Genomic DNA, 21,917 nt, shown 5'->3' on the forward strand with positions numbered 1-21,917 from the left:
CAAAACATCAGCCATGGAAAGCCCTGTGGAGGACAGTTCTACTCTGACACGTTTGAGGTTGCCATCATTTGGAGTCGATGCAACAGCAACTGGTTTTTTTTTGTTTTTTTTTTCAGGTTTAACATCTTGCATTTCTGTGATCCATTCGTTGCAACTGATGAACCAATATTGATATGTTGTTAACAGAAGTCCATAGTTTACATTAAGATTCACTCTGTGTGGTACAGTCCTGTGCATTTTGACAAATACATAATGTCATGTGTCCACTATTATAGTACCATACAGAATAGTTTCACTGCCTAAAAACTTCCCTGTTCTCCATCTGTTCATTCTTCCCCCTTGTTTGTGTGCTTTTAACACTTAAAACTTGTCTGATTGATACAGTGCTGGAAGTAGAAAATCTGCAGGGGCATAGTATTTGTCTCATTTATCTCCTTTTCCTTTAAAATTCTTTCCATTGGAGGGGCTGTGTGGAGTGTCTGCAGCACATGATGCTGACTCAGGGTCTCCAGGCAGCTAGCTGACTAGCAGGAGCTGTACTGCCCATCACATTACATCGGCCCCAGCACATAGACTTGCTTGTGCTTAGGCTCTCGTGCCTTGTGCTCTCTCTGGGAGCCATTGAGTAACACCGTCAGGCTGGTGCCACTCCCCCGGGCCTTGGAAGTCAGGAGGCAAGGCTGGAATGCCGAGGGCTGGCAGTTAGTGGGGAGCACCCTCAGGTGCTGGTGGCACGAGTCTTGCCTGTGCTCCCAGGGGAGATAGGTGATGACCTAATAAGCCGGAAGCCAGGTTGGTCTGACTTCAGGTTGAGTAGCAGGCAGCAGACAGACCTGCAGTAACCTGCAGGCAGATGCTGTCACGGCAGGCTCGAGGGAGGCTGCACAGCAGATCTGACCTACGTGTGAGTCTTCCCTTGGCCTTCCCTGCTTGTGTGGCCTTGGTCAATTCCGTAAGGTCATTGAGCCTCCATTTTCCCTTCTGTATGATGTGATGGTGATATTTACCGTACAGGTTATGAAGGTTAGAGACAATGTCAGGCACCTAGCATGGCTCCTGTACATTGATGGAGTTCAAAATATAGTAGCTGTTACTGTTATTATTCAAGAACACAGCCACGCTTCTCCTTATTGGTTATTGGTACAATCTAGTAAGAATTTTTTTTTCCCCTGTAAGAATTTGAACTCTCATAACCTGACAGTTTCAGCTGGAAGAGAATCCCAAAATGCTTTATCATGATTTTAGGATCCTTTGTTACTTATCTCTAGAGTAAGACTTAGAAAAGTTATAGGAACAAGCCACCTAGCCAAGAATCAGAATTTTGTAGACTTCTCTATTACAGAGATCTGACTGAAGGCCCATTGAATCTAGGTGAACCTTCTACCTTTGCTCAAATAAAGAACTGTTTTTTCTTTTAATATGCTAGATCCCTGTGCTAATCCCAGGCTGAGATGAGTATTAAGTAGCCAGAAGTTTCCTGTCTGTGATCAATTCTAATGCCCTTTGTGAAGGGAAATGGTTGTAAATTATTACCAATTAATTAAATGAGTGTTTCCCTTGAGTCCTGTGAGCAGACTTTTGTCTAAGCCTGTTTAGAATCACGGAAAGGTTTTTAGACAACCCTCTGATTTCGTGGACAAAGAGACTGAGCCAGGGATATAACGGACTTGCCCAGTTTTTGCAACGTGATGTCAAAGAAAAGCAAACATTGGTCAGGGCAAGGGCCTGGAGATGTGGTAGGCACATCAAGTGACCAGAGAATTCCTGAGCAGCGGGCCCTTGTAGTGCATATACCACTGGTATGCTGTGGTGCCAGCTTGGAGCACTTTTATATTTAACACAGTTCTGTGACATAGTATTTTCTTTTATCCTGTAGTAAATGTTGTTATTCCTATTTTACAGGTGAGGAAATTGAGGTGGTCAGTCACATGACTTTCTTATGGCCACATAGCTTTTGCCTCAAACTCTCAGAGAGTCTGAGACGCTGGACTTCCCATACCTGTGACACAGCAGCTGCTACCCTGGGGTGTTTACCTCTGAACCTTTTATTTACCAAGGATCTCATCTCAGTTTGTTTAAGGACATTTTTCATGGAAAACCCGATTTTCTTTTTTTAATAGAAACTAACAGAAAATGGAATCTTCTTTTTTGCCAATAGTTTCTGAAACGTTTCTTCAGTAAAATGGAGGCTTCATGTTTTGAAACACAGTCTGCAGTTATAGCAGAAAAATTTAGATGATAAATTGTGTTCAGCGTACATTTTTGCTAATGATGTGTGTGTAAAAGCATGCTTACACTTAATAGACATTTCCATTAGTCCCACTGCATCTTGGCATGATGCTTGTAGCTGTTCAACTTCTTTCTTTTCTTTTTTCTTTTTCTTCCATATAAATCATTTTTAGTGAAGACCAGCTCTTCATTGCAAAGAATGTCATTGCTTCCTTCAGTGAGTTGAAAACTACTATGTCCGTAGTAAGAAATTTACGTTATCACAGACTGAAAAACAAAAGGCTTTAGAGGCTTGGAGAGAGAAAGCAAGGGTGTTTTCAATATCACCATCAGATAATATTCATTCAGCTCATTAGATCAAATCAACAAATATTTATTGAGCATTTACTTTGTTCAAGGTACTCTGCTAGACTTTTTTTTTTTGGAATATAAAAGTCCCAGATCCTGCTGGAATAGATCTCAGACTTATTGCAAGTGATGAGACATAAGTATATGAAACTTTCAGTAATTGTTCAAAGCCATAGATAAGTATTACGATAATGATTGAGATTGTAATGTTTAGACTGGAGGGGTCAATGTGAATGTCCAGATGTTCCTGGGAAAGTTCCTTTCTTCTGCTCATGTCATGGAGTCATCCTGGCCACGTGAGCTCTGTTACGCATCCCACCTGTAGCCCTAGGGAAGCTACTCTGGGGCATCCTGAGTACCTGGCAAATAACCTGGCACTAGGAGTAATTCAGTGAAGGTTTTACTGAATGAATAGATAGGTGAAGGGAAGAGAGAAAGGCTTTCCAAGCAGAGAAAACAACCTGAGCAAAGGTGTGGCTAAGCAACAGAGTAAGGAGACTGGTCTGGCTAGAAGAGCAGGTTCACAGAATGAAATTTTGAAAGAGGTTTGGATAAGTTGGTAGAGAGGCAGTTTGCCAGAAAGCCAGATGGAGGAGAGTGAGTTTTATTCTGAAGGCACTAGGAAGCCACTGAAGACCTTCATGGGGGAAGTGAGTTGATGAGAATGGCACTTTAGAAAGGTTACTTGGGCAGTGACGTGGAGATGCTTTTTTTTTTTGGTGGGGGTGATGCGTGACTGGAGGGAAAGGCATCATGAGGTGGATCCTGTAGTGACAGGGGAGACTAGAGTGATGGAGAGAATGGAACGGAGAGGCACAGATTGTCATAAGTTAGATGACAGTGAGCATGAGGTCAGAGTGGCTCTAGGATTTTTAGCCCAGGTGCCTAGAAGAATGATAGTTCCAGTGATCAGTGATAACAGCTGGAAGCTTAAGGAGGAAGCATGGAATTAGAGCCATTTAAAGCTGGAAAGGACCTCAAAGAGCATCTAGCTCAGGGTTCCCAGATGGTGGTCTGTGGTCTGACTGTGTTAGAATCACTCATGGAACTTTAAAAAACTGCAGGTGCCTGGCCCACTTCCCTTTTCCTAGAAAGTTCTAAATCAGTAGATCTTTCATGGGACCTGGACATCTGTATCTTTGATTGCCCTCCTTTCCCCCCATGATTCTGTGTCACAGAGGGGTTGAATGGCTTGCCCAAAGTCATAGACCAGTTAGGGCAGAGATCACACTAGAACACAGGTCTTCTCTGGCTTTGCTGTTAGTCAACCAGATGTGGGAGATAAGCTTAGATGGGAACATGTATTTAAGGCAATATTGATTCATGTGGGTACAAATGTTGAGTATCTATTCTTTTGTTGCTTGTACTTTTGGTGTTATACCTACAAAACTATTGCCTCACGTAAGGTCATGAAGATTTACTCGTATGTTTTCTTCTGAGTTTTATAGTTTTAGTTCTTTAGGTCTATGATCCATTTTGAGTTAATGTTGTATATAATATGAGGTAAGTAAGGCTTCAACTCTGTTCTTTTGCATGCAGATACAGTTGTCAGTACCATTTGTTGAAAAGACTTCTTTTTTCACTGAATTGTCTTCGCAACCTTGTGTTCCTTTTTAATCTCTCAGTACCGCCCCTCCTGTTTCCTTTACCTCTATTCGCAGGTAGCCACTGATCTGTTTTCTGTCACTATAGATTAGTTTGTTTTTTCTAGAGTTGCATATAAATAGAGTCATACAGAATGTATGCTTTTTAACCTGGCTTCTTTCCCTCAGTATTTTGAGATTCTTCCATGCTGTTGTGTGTGTTAATAGTTCATTCTTTTTTATTATTGAATAGTATTCCACTGTAGGGCTATACTACATTTTTAAAGTACGTTAACCAGTTGGTGGACGTTTTTCCCCCTCTTTTTGACTAGTACAGATTAAGCACCTATGTGTATTTGTGTACAGATCTTTGTGTAGATATAGGCTTTCTTTATTCTTAAGTAGATACTTAGGAATACAATGGCTAGATCCAATGGTAGGTGTATGTGTAAATTTTTTAAGAATCTGTCAAAGTGTTTTCCAAAGTGGCTTTACCATGTTACAGTCCCACTAGCAGTGTATGAGTGTTCCAGTTGCCCCACAATCTCACCAACATCTAGTAGAGTCAGGCTTTTTCATTTTAGGGCTTTTAATAAGATAAGTAGCATTATCACGTTGTGGTTTTAATTTGCATTTCATAATGACTGATGATGTTGAACTTCTTTTTATGTACTGATTTGCCATCTGTATATCTCCTTTGATGAGGTGGTGAGTCCATCTTCTAAAAAATTGGATTATTTAGTTATTATTGAGTTTTGAGAGCTCTTTATGTATTCTATATACAAGTAAGTCCTTTACCAGATATGGTTTATGAATATTTTCTCCAAGTTTGTGTCTTGTTTTTTCATTCCCTTGACGGTGTCTTCCAGATAGCAAAGATTTGTAGTTTCAGTGATGTCCAGTTTATCAATTTGTTCTTTTATGGATTGTACTCTTGGTGTCATATCTAAGAAATATTTGACTAACCCAGGGTCCCAAAGATTTTCTCTTATGTTTTCTTCTAGAAGTTTTAAAGTTTTCATTTTAGCTCTATGATCCATTTTGAGTTATTTTTTGTATAAGTTACAACAAATGGATCAAAGTTCAGATTTTTTTTGCACATGATATCTAATTGTTCCAGTGCCATTTGTTGATTCAGAGTTTTTATTCATTTATATATTTGTGTGTAAGAATGTCATTTTTTAAGGCTACTACTTTCTGGGTTTCAGCAAGGGTGCAGGAGTTACCTTCCTTAACAACAGATGTGTTCTGTACATGAGAAGGTGATAGGGGATTCCTTGCTCCCTGAATGACTGTTACAAAAAGAATGCTAATGTGTCCATTTTTCTGGGGGAACTGCCTCAGCCCCATTTTCTTGGGCATTCTGTCAGTGCCCTAGGTGATGACATAGCTAATCTGAGGCCCTGATTTAAGAGGCTGTAAAGCTGAGAAGCAGCATGAATGAACTAATAGGACTTGGGATCCAGTGAACCTTGGAGCCTGAAACAACAAGCTGAAATTTTGCAGAAATAATATGAAGCACCTAGGTTTTTGTGGGGGGTTTTGGGCCTAACCACTGCACCAGCACAGAGCGTGGGAAACAAAGCTTTACAGCACACAGAAAAGATGCAGAGGTTTTAGTTGCTGGCAAACTCGACCTGGGTCTGGGGCTTCTCAGAGTGCCCACGCAGTCTGCAGCTGCATCAGTGAAGCACAGGTGGAGATTGAGGTTGATGATGATCTTGCTGTCCTCTGTGAGGGTCAGGTCATACTTGCAGGGTGATGTTCACTGTTTAATGGGGATGTGAAGACACTGGAGTGTGTCTTGAGGAAAATGACCAGAATGGTGAGGAAGGAGTAAACCATGTCTCCAATGAAACTGCTGAAGGAGCTTGGAATATCCATATTTGTTAATTTATTCACTCATTCATTCAACGGCAGTTTTCAGTCCTCTGTGTACAAGGCAGAGCCCTAGGGAATAGCACATAATGACAGCCACATGAAGTGGGTTCCAACAGTGGTCTCTATATAGATGTGGACTTGCCCAGCTATTAAAGAGAGGCCTGGGAATGTCTCCCTGAAAAGGTGAATATTGAGTTGAGTCTTGATGGACAAGTAGGAGTTTGACATGTAGAAAAGTGAGGGAAGGATTTTCCATCTGGAAGGATCAGCATACCCAAAGTCACTAGGCAATAAACCCCAGATAGGTAATGAGCCTTTTTCATGTTTGTGACTACATTCCCTAGTACACCACCTGACCCATAACACATGTTGGTCGATCTCTCAGGTTGATTGAAATAACATGCCCCACAAGATTCTACAAGTAACCAGAGTAGGTAGAGATACAGGTTGAATGAGTGGAGGCTGAAAGGTAGTCAGGGACACAGTGCACTGGGCTATGTGCCATGCTCAGGAGTTTGGAGCTTTTCGTGGAAGGAAGAGGAAACATTGAGGGATTTTAAGTTAGGAAGTGGCATGGTCAGATTTTCATTTCTGAAGCAGGACACTGGCAGCTGATGGGAGGCTGTGAGCCTGGAGACAGAGAAAATAGCTAGAAGACCTTTGCAAAAGTCCAGGTGAGGGCAGACAGTGCAAGTGGAGAGGAAGGGGCATGTTTAGGAGATACTCAGAAACGAGACTAGATGGGATCTGGTAGTGATTAGATTACGTGGTGAGGAGCCTGGGATTCCAGCATGGGCTGCTGGGTAAATGGTGGGGTCAAAAATGTGGGGAGGAAGTTGTTGATTAGGTGGTTCAGGATAAGAAGTAGAATTCTGGACAGGCTGAATTAAAGGGACTTGTGGGACACAGAGATGGAGATTTTCATAAAAGATGTATAGGCAGGTTTGGGGGAGAGGCCTGTGCTTGAGACAGAGCTTACAAAATGAATCTGACCATACCCCTTGCCCCAGACTACACCCTGACGTTCCTGAAAATTCCAAGATGTTTCTTTCTCTACTCCTACCCTGAAGTTGAGTATCTCAGTTGGGTTTTAAACCTTAGATCTGAATTGTCCAATGGGAAGAAAAGAGGACCGAGGAGCATCAAGATTTAAAGGCAGTCAGAGAAAGAGATGCCTGAGAGGCTAAGTTAGGGAAGAGTGAGAGGAGGAGGATCAGGAGAGAGGGATGCCCTGGAAGCAAGGGTCAGGAGAGGCTCATGTAGGAGGAAGCTGTCAAGAGGATCAGATGCTACAGAGAGATCAGCTGAAATGAAGACATACACGACTGTATTTGACAGTAGGATGTTTTAAGGCTTGTAGGAGTTGTCTCGGTGCTAGAGGAGGCAGAGTCAGATTGCAGTATTTAGCATGGGTTTTAGAAGGCCTGCAGGGGATGTGATAATTGTCTTCAAATACTTGACTTACTCTCTTTGACTGCCATTTTGGTTAAGTCTTTTGACAGAAAACCCAACTCAAACTGGCTAAAGCAAAAAAAGGAATTTATTGGTTCAGATTACTGAAAAGTCCAGATGTATCAAGTGAGGCTTGATCTAAGAGTTTAAATGATACCATCAATACCTCGTCTCTTTCTGTCTCTCAGCTCTCCCCTCCTTGTTGGCTTCATTCTCCAGCCCAATGTAGTGGCAAGAAGGATGCTAGACACCCAAGTTTATTTCCTTCCAGATTGAAGTTCAGCATAAGCAAGACCTTGTTTCTTTCTCGTAGCTCCAAGATTCCTAATTGGACCTACTTGGATCATACACCCAAACCTGAACTGATTACTGAGGGTAGGGGGTTGCAGGTAGCCAGATATAGAGCATGAGCCACCTCTGGACCAGTCACTGTGGTTGGAGGGATTCAGTGCTCTGATTGACAAGGCCTGAGTCACATATCTACTTTGGAGTTGAGATAGAATCCCAGCTGAGCCATTTGGACTACCTGTGCAGGACGGGGTAGTTCTCAAGTAAAACTAGAGTGCTCTTCCCAGAAGCTGGAATAGATACTATAGCTAGAGAGACAATGTCCACCACAGCTGTAGATGCTGAGCTAGAATCAGTGAGTAGAAATTACTGGTTGCTGCATTTCCGCTCACAGAGAAAGATCTTTTTATGGAGTCCAGCAATGAAACAGGCCGGCTGTGGAGATATTGAGTTGACTGCTACTGGAGGTACCCAAACAACTACTATAAATAGATGACAACAAGCCATCGGCACTGCGTAGATGGAACAGAAAACCTCTAAGGCAGCATTTTTCAAACTGTTTCACTGTGACCTGCAGTTAGAAATACCTTTTTACATTGCAACCCATATGCCCTTATGCATGTATACAGTGGTGTCACTAGGACTGATGTTACCCAGTGTGGTAACTCATGGTGAAACCACTTCATACTAATTACCACAATATTATAGCTAAAACACAAGAAAATTTGACGAAATCAGTGACTATAAAAACACTGGCAGCAATGAAAACAGCAGCGCGTGTTTGTAGTGCGCGCAGACGAAGCCATATGATTCAAAGCCTGCTTGTAATTGGGTAGTAAGGATGGCTCTGACTGGAGTACATTAAAAGGTTCAAAAAGTAAATTAGCATAGCGTTTTAGCCTTGTAGGTGTATTGATACAAGTAAGCTGGGCTTACGAAAAAATTTTTTTGTTGTTATAACGAACTACAGGGATAATTTTTTAAAAAATAATGAATTTCTGCTGAACACTACGAAAAATTTTATATACAGTCATTTTGATGTCATTCCCTCTGATAGTGTCACTCAGTGGGGTCCACACCCTCCTAGATGCCACTGTGTGTATACGGAATTGCAAGCAACAGTTTCATATTTCTGTTTTTTTATTATACCTTTAAAACCCTGCTATTTGCAGCCCACTGAATTAATGGGTCTCAACCTGCAGTTTGTAAAATCCTGTTCTAAAGTCAGGGGTTCCTGACATGCTGGCCCCAGATGGACTAGAAGATGGCATTTGAATCTGGCTCTTCCACTGTGATGGTGGAATGAGTCAAAATTGAGGAAGCAAGCCTATTTTGTTGTCGCAGTTCCTGGGTCTAAGTGGTGGAATCTCCCATCTGTCAGAGCCGCTCCTGACCTATCGGGAGTGGAGTGGCCTGTTGTGGGCCTGCAGGGCCGTGTTGGAGGGAGCCTTTACTGGCGGAGGGCTGGAGGATCATGGAGGCGGCCCTGGCAGTCTGTCCTGAGGCTGGCAGCAGCTCCTTCTATGCCAGCAGCGGTTTATGCTCTGAGGTCGAGTGTGTATGTATGTGTGTGTGCATGTGTTCTCTGCCAGCCCTTTATATTGAAGACGAGGGAGTGGCTTTTAAAAATAACATATTTTTGACTGGAAACAAGTTAAGGCAGAGAGTGGAGACAATTAGAGACTGACATCCTGTTTAGTCATCTCTCCTGAGAGCTCTATTTTCAGAACTTCTATAAAGATTCGCCAATGGTGTTAACATAGTTAAGGAGAGATTGTTAAGTTAGCAGGGATTGTGATACAAATAGCTGATTTGAACACTGGGGTGATTTACAGTGTGGTAACCAAATTGGTCACAGATTTTATGCAGAAAAAGGAAGGGTTATAAGAACAGGTAAAACTTTTTGACTGTACAAAACAGGGATCTTTTATTTTGAAAACTGGGTGTGGTGTTAAAATTAAAAAAAAAAGTGATCATGACCTCGGGTAAGGTCAGTGCATTTTTTTATGGAAGAGGGGATGGTCTTTGTTCACCTGTAAGTATAATAAGAACAGTAAATAGTACTGTTAAGCTTCTTTGAGATCATCTGATGGAAGTCATGTCAGAAATGGTGAATAATGATGTCATAGACTTTCAGATGGAGCCCCTGGGTGGTGCAAATGATTATTGCACTTGGCTGCTAACAAAAGGTTGGAGGTTCGAGTCCACCTGGAGTCACTTCAGAAGAAAGGCCTGGCAATCTACATCTGAAAAATCAGTCATTGAAAACGCTAAGGAGCACAGTTCTACTCTGACACACATGGGGTTGCCATGAGTCAGAATCAACTTGTTGGCAACTGGCTTTAGGCTTTCAGATGAGAACAGTGAGACTTGGAGTGGATGAAGGTCCTTGCCCAGGGTCCAGAGCTGGCATTGGCTGAGACAGAGAGAAGCCCCTGTCCTGGTCTAGTTCAGGGTTCTTTCTGCCACACCATATGATTTGCAGCTTATTCACACTGAATATTCTACCAACAATGACCATCCGTATCGATACTCAGCTTCTCTTCACCTTCCTCCTTTAGATGGACAGTCACAGGCAGAAATAACCATGGGCTAAACCTGACAAGATTTATTTAAGGACAAATTGTAAATTAATGCATTTGGTTCCAAAAGAACTTCTCAATCCAAGGTAGTAATTAGCAGCCAGCATGAAAAGGGCACAGCTTACCCACTTGGCTAGTGGTGATCAGAGCACATCAGGAGGGCACTGTTCCACTGGGACGCCATGCTGTATGAGGGTCTTTGGGAAACTGGAGTGTGTGCAGAGGATGGGATCTCAATGGGGGAGACAACTTCAAGCTGCCTCAGTTGCAGAATGGATGTCTTGATGTTTCAGCCCATAGATAAGAACTTTAAGGGACATTGATATTGTCATGAACAAGTAAAGTGTAGTGAATGCAAAGCATCTAAACTTCCTTTCTCTAGTTCTTCCTTAAGATTAACTAGACTTTGGTGGAAATAGTATAGACAGAGACAGCATTCTGCTTTTTATACTTTTTCTCGATACGACTAAAGATTTGCAGTTGACAGACCATTATTACCTTTATCCATTTCATATACTTGCCATGGGATTTAATAAAACGCTACTCTTACAAGTGGTACACATAATTTGGGAATGTCTCAAAAACAATTACCAAAAGTTTGAGTACTCCTCTATATCACAAAAAGGCAAAAAATGGAAGAGAATAAAATTTAAGAGGAATGAAACTCTGAAAGAACTTAGTTTCTTTTAGATTTGTGTCTCAACCTTTACAACTCTTTGAGATTTCACTTGTTCCTTTGCCCCTTGTCATGAATTATGACCCCCACAAATATGTGCATCAATTTGGCTAGGCCATGATTCCCAGTATTGTGTGGTTGTCCACTATTTTGTCATCTGATGTGATTTTCCTGTATGTTGTAAATCCTACCTCTATAATGTAAATGAGATAGGATAGGCCGCAGTTATGTCAGCAAGGCAGAACTCAATCTACAAGATCAAATAGTGTCTTGAGCCAATCTCTTTTGAGATATAAAAGAGAAGCAACCAGAGAGACAGCGGGACCTCATGCCACCAAGAAAGCAGTGCTGGGAGCAGAGCACATCCTTTGGATTCAGGATTCCTGCGCAGAGAAGCTCCTAGTCTAGGAGACTATTGATGAGAAAGACCTTCCTCCAGAGCCAACAGAGAGAGAAAGCCTTCCCCTGGAGCTGACGCCCTGAATTTGGACTTCTAGCCTACTAGACTGTGAGAGAATAAACTTCATTTGTTAAAGCCATCCACTTGTGGTATTTCTGTTATAGCAGCACTAGATGACTAAAACTCTCCTCTCCTGTTTAATGAAATTCTGAGATCTGATTGCTGACTGTGATTTGCATATTTTGACCTCTGTAAAGAGTTGAGGCCCACGAAAAGTACTTTAAAATTTAAAATTAAAATAAAACATAATTTTTCTTTTTTTTTTCTCTTTCTAGGTTGATCTGGAGCCAGAGGGAAAAGTATTTGTGGTAATAACCCTAGCAGGGAGTTTCACTGAAGGTAAGAATGAGTTTTGTGTTGTTTTCTGGTACATGTGCAATCTCAATTCATGTTCAGTAGGAATTTCAATCATGGAAATTACATAAAGGGCATTTTGTAAAAGAGATTTTAAAATTTTTTCAGTGCCTTAAATTAGCCTGGCTGGCATTTATTGCCTAATGGTTGGATTGCTAGATTAAATTAAAAAAAACAAACCCAAAACCCACTGCCGCTGAGTCAATTCCGACTCACAGCGACCCAATACAGTTTCCACGGCTGTCAATCTTTACAGAAGCAGACTGCCACATTTTTCTCCCGCGGAGCCACTGGTGGTTTAGAACCACTGACCTTCTGCTTAGCAGTCGATAGCTTTAGACATATTTGCTAAATCTGACTATATATATTTTGTTTAATGTACTCGCTGAATTTTTATTCATTGTTATCTTGTTGTTGATGAGTTTTTATTCATCATCATTTTGTTTTTGTTAGGTGCCATCGAGTCGGTTTTAGGGAGCCCATGCAACAGAGTAGAACTGCCCCACAGGATTTTCTAGGCTGCAATCATTATGGGAGCAGATCGTCAGTCTTTCTCCCAAAACACTGCTGTGTGGGTTCAAGCCGATAATCTTCTGGTTAGCAGCTAAGCGCTTAACCGTTGCTCACCAGGGCTCCTATCATCATTTTAGATGAACTAATAAATTCTTATTGCCTCGTTTGGTTTATGCCTGTTAAATTGTACTTTAGATTTGTTGTTTGTGTGCTAATCTTTTAGTGTGTTACTGAATTTGTGTGAAAGCGGTTTAGGGATCATGTCCGATTCCTTATTATCTTTATCTCATTTTTATCTTTTAAGGGATTCTGTTCCTCTTCCCCTGCTACCACCCACCTCCCCCACCCCCAAGGTTTTTTTTTAATTGAGGTAAAACTTACAACAGTGAAATGAACATTTCACAAGTAAAAAAAAAAACTGAGTTTTGACAAATGCATATGACCTTGTAGCCAACATCTCAATCAAAAATATATTACATTTCCATCCCTCTGAAAGTTCCCTTGCGCCCTTTCCCAGTCAGTGCCTTGCTGCCAGAAGCAATAAACATACTGATTTTTTTTTAAGCCATAGATTAGTTTTGCCTATTTGAGAAGTTTATAAAAATAGAATTATAGTATGCTTTTTTTTGGTATCTGGTTTCTTTTGCTCAGCATAATTTCTGTGACATTCATTCATGCCATTGTATGTTTCAGTATTTTATTCAATTTTATTGCTGAGTGGTATTCCATTACATAAGTGTAGCAGAATTTGTTTACCGTTTCTCCTTTTGATGGATGTTTGAGGTTTTCCCTGTTTTTGGATATTATAAATAAAACTACTGTATAAACATTCTTGTACATAAATTTTTGTGGCTATACACTAGGAGTGGAATCGCTGAATAATAGAGTAGGTGTGTATTTAACTTCATAAGAAATTCCCAAATGGTTTTCCAGGGTGGTTGTGTTATACCTCACCAGCAATGCGTGAAAGTTCCAATTACTCCATATCCTCACCAACACTTGGTAGGGTCAGTCTTTTTAATTTTAGACATTCTAGTGGGTATGAAATGGTCTCTTATTGTGGTTTTAATTTGTATTTCCTTGGTGTTGAGCACTTTTTTATATACTTGTTGGTCATTTGGAGCCCTGGTGGTGCAGTAGTTAAGTGCTTGGCTGCTAACCAAGAGGTCAGCAGTTCGAATCCACCAGCTGCTCCTTGGAAACCCTGTGGGGCAGTCCTACTCTGTCCTGTAGGGTCACTATGAGTCGGAATCAACTCAGTGGCAATGGATTTGTTTTTTTTGGGTTTTATTGGTCATTTGCATTTTTTTATAAGTGCTTATTTAAGTATTTTGCCCAATTAAAAAAAATTGAGTTTGCCTTTTTATTATTTATTTGTAGGAATTCTTTGTATTTTCTAGATATGAGTCCTTTGTCAGCTATGTATATTGTGAATACTTTCTCTCAGTCTGTAGCTTGCCTATCCATTTGAAGAGCAGAAGTTTTTAATTTCTGTGAAGTCCAGTTTATCAATTGTTTCATGATTTGTGCATTTTGTGTCCTCACTAAGAAATCTGTGACTATCGTAGGGTCACAAAGATGTTCTCCTGTTTTTGTTTTTTTTAAAACTTATATGTTTAGCTTTTATATTTAGGTCTATGTTCCTTTTATATTTGTGTGTGATGTGATGGAGGAGTTGAAATTGTTTTTCTATACAATAATCCAGTTTTCCAGCATCATTTGTTGTAAAAAAACAAACCTGTTGCCAGCAAGTTGATTCCACTCATAGTGACCCTACAGGACAGGGTAGAACTGCCCCACAAGGTTTCCAAGGCTGTAATCTTTATGGAAGCAAACTGCCCCATCTTTCTTCTGATAAGTGGCTAGTGTGTTCAAATTGCCGACCTTTCAGTAAGCAGCTAAATTGCTTAACCACTGGGCCACCAGGGCTCCTTATTTGTTGTAAAGACCCTCCTTTTCCCATTGAATAGCTTGGCACTTTTGTCAAAAACCAATTGACCATATATATGTGTCTCTTCTGTTCCACTGATCTGTTTGTCTATCCTTATACCAATATCACACTGTCTTCCTTACTGTAGCTTTATAGTGAATCTTAAAGTCAAGTACTATGAGCGCACCAACTTTGTTCTTTTTGTTTAAGGTTATTTTCCTTCAATGGCCTCCTATAGGAGTTCTACCATTATCTCTTGAGTCTACAATCCCAAAGCTCTTCTTAAAAAAAAAAAAAAAAATTAAATGGGGCTGTGTTCTGTGATATATTGGAATGGTATTAGGAGCTGCTGCCTAGTCCTTATCTCATTCTGTTCCATTTTTCCAATTAGCAGCTCAGACAAAAACATTTTATTAAATGTAAGATATGACAGAGAAATGACATGAGAAATACCTGCTAGGTGCAGATTTGTAACCCTAGTGCAGATGGCGGGGAAATAAAGGCAGACGTATCCGATGTGTGCAGTGCAGGGGGCCAGGTGCCATGACAGGAATAAGTCCAAGGCACAGAGTTGGCTCATGGGAAAGAGCTTGGGGAAGGAGGTTTTAGAAAAAGCTTCATAGGGGAGGTGATGCTTAAATAAGTTCGATATATAAGTAGGAGTGTGCTGGGAGAAGACGACAGTTTATACAAAGGCATAGAGGTGAGCATTGGTAGGTTCAGAAAACTGAAAGTGGTGTAGAGGTGCCTGAGGTAGGGGAGTGATGGGACAGAGGCCAGAGACTTGGGAGGTTTGCTCGGGGCAGTCCCGGTTTCCTTGCTGTACCGGTGTCACTGTTAACGGTGCCAACATTCCCTCTCAAGTGCTCCAAGTTAGATGAGAAATTGTCTGGTATCACTACTTCTAGGCAAGTAGTCGTGGTGGGTGCTGGCAAAGGGTTTTAAACAGAGGGACACAAGATCTGATTTGGTGGCAGTAGGTTCAAAGATGGGAGTGTTGTTTAGGTCATGAGAGAAAACCAGTACATGGAGAACCATTAAGAGATTATTAAAATTGTCTAAAGGAGAGATGATCAGGGCCTGAGTTAAGTTGGAATCATTGGGAATGGATAGGAAGGGACAGCTTTGAGAAATGTATAAAACCAAAAACCAAACCCATGGCTATTGCGTCGATTCCAGGGTTAGAAATCTCTATGGAAGCAGACTGCTACATCTTTTTTCCCGCAGAGCCATTGGTGGTTTCAAACTGCTGACCTTTCAATTAGCAGTCAATCGCTTTAACCGCTGCATTACCAGGGATCCTTTGAGAGATATATAGGTAGTAAAATCAATAGGAATTGGCAATTAATTGAATGTCAGAGATGAAGAAGGGCTAGTCTCAGGTAATACTCAGATGATGTGTGGAGTCATTTACCAGGATAGAAACCCAGGGGGTGGAAGATGATGAATTCAGCTTTGGACGAGTGGAGCTTGAGGTGACTGTGAGACATCCAAGTGGAGATGTCTAGAAGGAATTGGAATTGTGAGTCTGGGTTTTGGCAAGAGGTTCGGGCCCGAGATAGCTAATAGCTCTAGTGCCAGTGGAAGACAGGCACATGGATGAAGGGACCCAGTGAGAAGATTTAGAGAGAAAATCAAGGCTGGCCAACAGCCTTGCAACATCAGCTTTTAAGGACTCTCACTTATAGATTGTAAGCTGTCAAATAACCCGAGATCTGTTGAAGGTTTACTTAATGAATACCCATTTCACTAATGGACTCATTTGTTCATTCAGTAATATTTGAGTGCCTAATGTATGCCAGGCACTATTTCACCAAATGGTCTAACGTCTTCCAAATTGGCATCAAAATGTTTGATAATGAAATGTGAAGAAAGAATATAAAAGACTTTGAAAATGTAATAACTGAATTGGTGGTAACTTATCTTCAAAGTTCGGCGATACAGGGGGCTGAATGCAGATTTATGCATGATGCTTGGATGAGAAGAACAAATGGACCTGCTCTAAAATCTGCAGTGAGTTTTAAACATACTGAATTCTTGACCAAACAAGGAACTGGGGAACTTGGGAATGTCATAGACCAAGGGAAAAAAAAAAAAAAAGTTTTGACAGTATCACTTTGTGAAGTGTCTTGCAGAGCCGGAGGCATAGCATTGTCAACTGGGTCAGAAACTCCTCACCGTTGTCCATTATGAGAATGGTGTTCTCTCTCTCAATCAGATACAGAATTCGCCTGAGTACTGCTGCTGAAGTAGACACAGTTGAAGTGATTTATTATTTTGAAAACACTGTCTAGCATCACTCTTATTTCATTCTGGCTAAACCTTTCTGGAGCTAGCAACTGGATTTGCAACCTAATCAAGCTGCAATGTATTATATGGATGAGGCAGACCTGAGTTTTCAGTGCATTGCATAGGGGCTGTCATTGTCCTCTTATTATGATTGTCTCGAGCTACTGGGCTAGTTTCTACCTGGAAAAGTGGAGTGGCAAAAGAATAGGTTGAAATAAAGGAAACTGATGAAAATGCATCAAACTAAATTCATAGCTGCTGTAATTCGAAGAGAAACAACAGGAAGAAATGAAGTTAAAGTACTGATATCATCATGTGAGGACAGGTCAAAAATATGGTGCTGCATTTTTGTGCTGTAGAGAATGATAGAAGATTTTAAGATGTGAAGGGAAGGTAGTCTGAATGAAATTTGCCTGGACTCAGGATCCCCCAAACTTAAATGGTTGGCCCACAGAGAGAAAACCAGACATTATGTGCCTCCTAATAGAAGCAGACCACACCATCTATGAAGTTGTTGTTGTTGTTACCTGCCATTGAGTCAAATTTGCACAATGGAACAAAATGCTGTCTAATCCTCTGATACCTCCATGATTGGTTGCAGATCAGACTGTGATTCGTAGGGTTTTCATTGGCTGATTTTCAGAAGCAGATCACCAAGCCTTTCTTCCTAGTCTGTCTTAGTATGTATGGGAGCTCCACTGAAACCTGTTCAGCATCATCGCAACACACAAGCCTCCACTGACAGATGGGTGGTGGCTGCACATGAGATGAATTGACTGGTAATCAAGCCTAGGTCTTCTGCGTGGAAGGTGAGAATTCTACCACTGAATCTCCAATGCCCGGTTTATGAAGTATTCTTGCCAAAAAAATCAAACCTAAAATCTGATCCAGCTTCCAGAAATAACCACCAGTTTAGAGGAAATACAGAGGCTAGCAGGACATTTTAAATGATACCACTGGGATGTAATCAGCAAAATCCAGACTGTGGGAAAAATTTTATAGGACAAGAGATTTGGTTTTTTTAACCAAAAATTGTAAGGAAAAAAGAAAAGAGAAAGAAGGAGAACCTAAATGATAAAAGAGACATGTTAACCAGTTGCAGTATATGCACCTTATTTGGATTTCAATTCAAACAGATTGTAAAACAAACAAAAACTCTCAGAAGACAACTGAAGAAATGGAAACAGTTAATGAATACTTGGTGATAATAAGGAATTGTTAGTATTATTTAGTGTGATAGTGGTTTTTTGTTTGTTTGTTTTTGTTTTTTAAAGAACATCTATTTGAGATACATTTTGAAATATTTACTGATGAAATGATATGATGTCTGTGATTTAACTTCAGAATAATCCAGAGGTGAGCAGAGGCGGTGGGGTATAGAAGAAAGCAGATTAGCCGTTAGTTGATTGTTGAAACTGGGTGGCGGGTACTTGTGGGTTCATTATACTATTCTGTCTACTTTTGCGTGTGTTTGATGTTTTCTTTAATGAGAAGTTAAAAAGTTAAAATGACAAATTTAAAAAAATATCCATTTTGTAGACAAAAACCAGGATCTTGCTTGCCTCTATGACATCAAAATGATGCTTTAACTTTGAACATGTGACCTCTCCTCATTTATAAATTAAAGCTGGTATTTTTTATCTGTATGTATTTTATCTTTAATTCCTAATTTTTATGTATCATGAAGAGGCAAGTTTTTTTAAATGACGAAAGTACTTTGGAAAGATTTTTAAAAGTGCTGAATAAATACAAAGCTGTGAGTCAAAAACCTGCAAGTAGGAAGAGATGAGTAAGACGGTTCCCTTCATTCCATCATGAAGTTCTCATTTACAACGAATGACAAGTAAATCATCTCCTATTAACAGTTACATAATACTTCACACTTGAAAGTTTAATTTTAAGAGTTCCCTAAAAGAATTAATGGTCAAAGTACCTTTATGCAAGACTATAAAACAAAGTTTCTGTAGGCACATCTGTTTCTTCCCCTGAGTTCCCAAAACGAACATGAAGGTGTTCTGCACCAGTTTGCGGGGGAAAAATAACTTCTTACAAAAATGAATAAAAACAAAAACCCCGATAAACACCTGTGCTTTGAAGCTTGTTTAGAAGAAAGAGGACCATTCTTTTTTGTTAAATCCTTGACTTGAAATTGCCCCTTTTTTCAGATTCTTATTACATTACTTGGAACTGATAGTATTTCTCCCAGGGAAAGTATGCAAAGTGCACTTGAATTTTGGTATCTGCTTGTTCTGTCTAGCAAGGCAGTGCATTATGGTGCAGAATAAGATTCTGATCTTTTTCTTTTTTGCACCACTGCCCTGGTTTTTAGCTCCAGTTTCCTGCGTCAAACCACTGGTTTACAAATAATTATGTTTTCTACTAAATCATTGTGACCACATGCACCGACAATGCAGATGAAGCTTGCATGACAGCTTCGCAGCTGCAACCCACACTTTCTCACTCTATCTAAACTCTTGTAATGCATGTCACTTTTAAAGGGAAAAAAGTTATCTCTGCTGGGAGTTGATTTACAGCATTGCTTTCTCATGTTTCAAGCCTGATGACAGGTAGTTGATTTAGGAAAAAAAAAATTAGTGTTTTTTTTTTTTTTTTTGAGGGTGAGGGAGGCCGTATATTCTGCCTGAGGAATGAATGAGGAACACTTCATTTTTTCCTGCTGGCCCAGCAGTCCTTGTAGCTACCATTGGAAATGACTGCCAGGTTGCAGACACAGCAGGGAAAGAGGAATTGAGGGAATGGGAGAAGGAGAACTGGAAAAGGAACAAATGATATTTTTAAAGGGAGAGAGAAATGAAAGAGATCAAGACTAATGGTCTCATGTCACAGTGTGCTTGCTCCTTTTATCGATAATGCTCAGCTCATTTATTGAGTGCCTTCTGAGGGCTAGGCACTACGCTTGGTCTATAGTTTAGCAAGTAGCAACAGCGGCCCTTGTTTTATTTTCTTTCTGACAGCAGGATGGCCCCTTACCCTAGCCATTAAGTACCTGCTAGGTGCTCATGCCATCCCATATATTATTTCATTTGCTCCCCACAACAAACTTCTGAGGTTGATGTTATTCTATTTATGCAAACAGTAAATCAGGCTCCTGCTTATGGTCTCCTGGATACTAAGTGCCAGAGCCCAGACCCAAGCTCAGATTGCAGTTCTGAAATGGAGGATCTTTCTAGGGCATCCAGTTAGCTGGGAGATAGCATAGCATTTTGTCTGTGTTCTAACTTGGAGTCAAACTCCCTGGGTGGTATAATCCCACTCTCCCCAGAGTTTTGTCTTCTTTTGGGATGGTCCCTTTTCACAAGGATTCCTTTGGGTTCCTCTTCCCTAAACTCAAGACTTTTCACATGTAAAAGGTGCTGCCTTCTCAGACATCAGGTGTGAATCAGACAGCTCAGTGCAGACGGAGCTTAAGATTTGCCCAAGTTTTACTGCTCTCAGGAGGTTCTCTTGATATTGACCTTAGACTAAAAGTTAGAAGAAAATAAAAATAAACACTTTCACTTAGGGTATAATAACTGTCCTTGCCTAGTGATACCCCGGTACTCATTGGCTTCACCCTAACTATTTATCTTACTTTCACTGCTTATTGATGAAAAACTCCAAGTATGGTTTTTTTGAGGGCTTTTTGACTGGTTTTCAAAGTGTGGTCCTGCAGACCTCTGAGGGTTCCTGAGGTGTTTTCAGGGAGTTTTTAGTTGAAAACTATTTTCCTCATAATACTAAGATTCTATGTGCTTTTTTTTTTTTTTTTTTTTTTTTTTTTTTTTTTTACTGTGTTGACATTTGCTCCAGTGGTACAAAGAAATGATGGGTAAAACTGCTGGCACCTTAGCACGAATGAAGGCAGTGGCACCAAACCGTACTAGTGGTCAGTGTCTTCTTCACTGCTGCACCATGTGTACACTCCACACCATGCCTGTGTGTTTTCTTCAGTTACACTGTGCGTAGGCTCCTCTGCCACACACTTGTAGAAAAAGCACAAACCAAAAAGCCAGTTTCACTTAAGGATATCCTTGATGAAGCACTAAACATTGTTGATATTATTAAAGCTCAACCCTTGAGTATCTATCTTTTTAATATTGTGTGTGACAAGATGGGAAATATCCATAAAGTACTTCTGCTACTTGCCAAAATACACTAGTGTCTCAAAGAAAAGCACTGTGATTGAGTTGTGAGTTGAGCTAGCCACCTTTTTCACAGAACACCATTTTACTTGAAAGAATGACTGACAGACAAACTATCGTTATGGAGACTTGGAAGTCTGTCAGACACTTTCTTAAAAATGAATGCAGTGAGCCTGCTTTTCAAGGAAAACAACTGTGAACATCTGTTGCCGATGATAAAATTAGAGCTTTCCAGCTGTAATTTGAATTTGGGAAAAATTATACCTACCATTGTGAATCTGACAGCATCCCAATACTTAAAGACTTTTCTGATGAGTTTGTTGTTGATATTAACAATTGTGATTTTTAAAGATATTGTATAATGAAATGTGTCGACATTTGGAAGATCTGTATAATTCAGTGAACCTATGTTTTCAAAATGACAGATACATGCTGTTACAAAACCATGCATGGGTAAACATCCATTCAAAGTGCAAGACAGGCTAATGTATTTTAATCTTACAGACTATGTAAAATTTATCAATAGAGTTTCAGATTTCTCATTGCAACTAACTTTTAAGAAACTACCACTTGTTGAATTGAGTTTTGATGAACTATCAAATGATAGCATTTACAACTACTTGAAAAAGCTATTAAAACACTTTCCTCTTTTCTAACTACTCTCTGTTAGGCTGAATTTTCTTTAGATACTTCAACAAAAATAACATACTGCAACAGATTAAATACAGAAGCAGATATATGAATCAGCTGCCTTCTCTTAAGCCAGACATTAAAGAGATTTGCAAAATTGTAAAACAATGCCACTGTTCTCATTAATTTTCTTTTATTTTGGAAAATACAATTATCTTTCTTGAAAATATTATCTTACAATGCAATGAGTTTGTTATTTTTAAATGATAAAATAAGTATTTGTAAATGTCTCCATTTTAGTTTCTAATATGGTAAATATCAATAGACAGACCTCACATAATCCAAAACTCTTTGCCTTTTCCCTGGTGGCAAAGTGGTTAAAGTGCTCAGCTAACCGAAAGGTCGGTGGTTAGAACCCACCAGCCACTCCATGGGAGGAAGATGTGACAGTTAGCTTGCATAAAGATTGCAGCCTTGGAAACCCTATGAGGCAGTTCCACTCTGTCCTACAGAGCCGCTATGAGTCTGAACCGACTTGATGGCAGTGGGTTTGGTTTTTT

The 21,917-nt window shown here is 40.2% G+C and overlaps 1 protein-coding gene across 1 annotated transcript in view; it reads left to right on the forward strand.

Annotated features, from left to right (window-relative positions):
* PRKCH (protein kinase C eta) overlaps positions 1 to 21,917 on the forward strand; it is a 267,961-nt gene that overhangs the window by 58,684 nt on the left and 187,360 nt on the right. The window contains exon 2 of the mRNA XM_023726115.1: positions 11,775 to 11,838. Within this exon, the coding sequence (XP_023581883.1) occupies positions 11,775 to 11,838 (64 nt within the window). The remainder of the gene's footprint in view (positions 1 to 11,774; positions 11,839 to 21,917) is intronic.

This window comes from Trichechus manatus, unplaced genomic scaffold (assembly GCF_000243295.1).
Source record: "Trichechus manatus latirostris isolate Lorelei unplaced genomic scaffold, TriManLat1.0 scaffold00010, whole genome shotgun sequence".
Taxonomy (NCBI): Eukaryota; Metazoa; Chordata; class Mammalia; order Sirenia; family Trichechidae; genus Trichechus; species Trichechus manatus.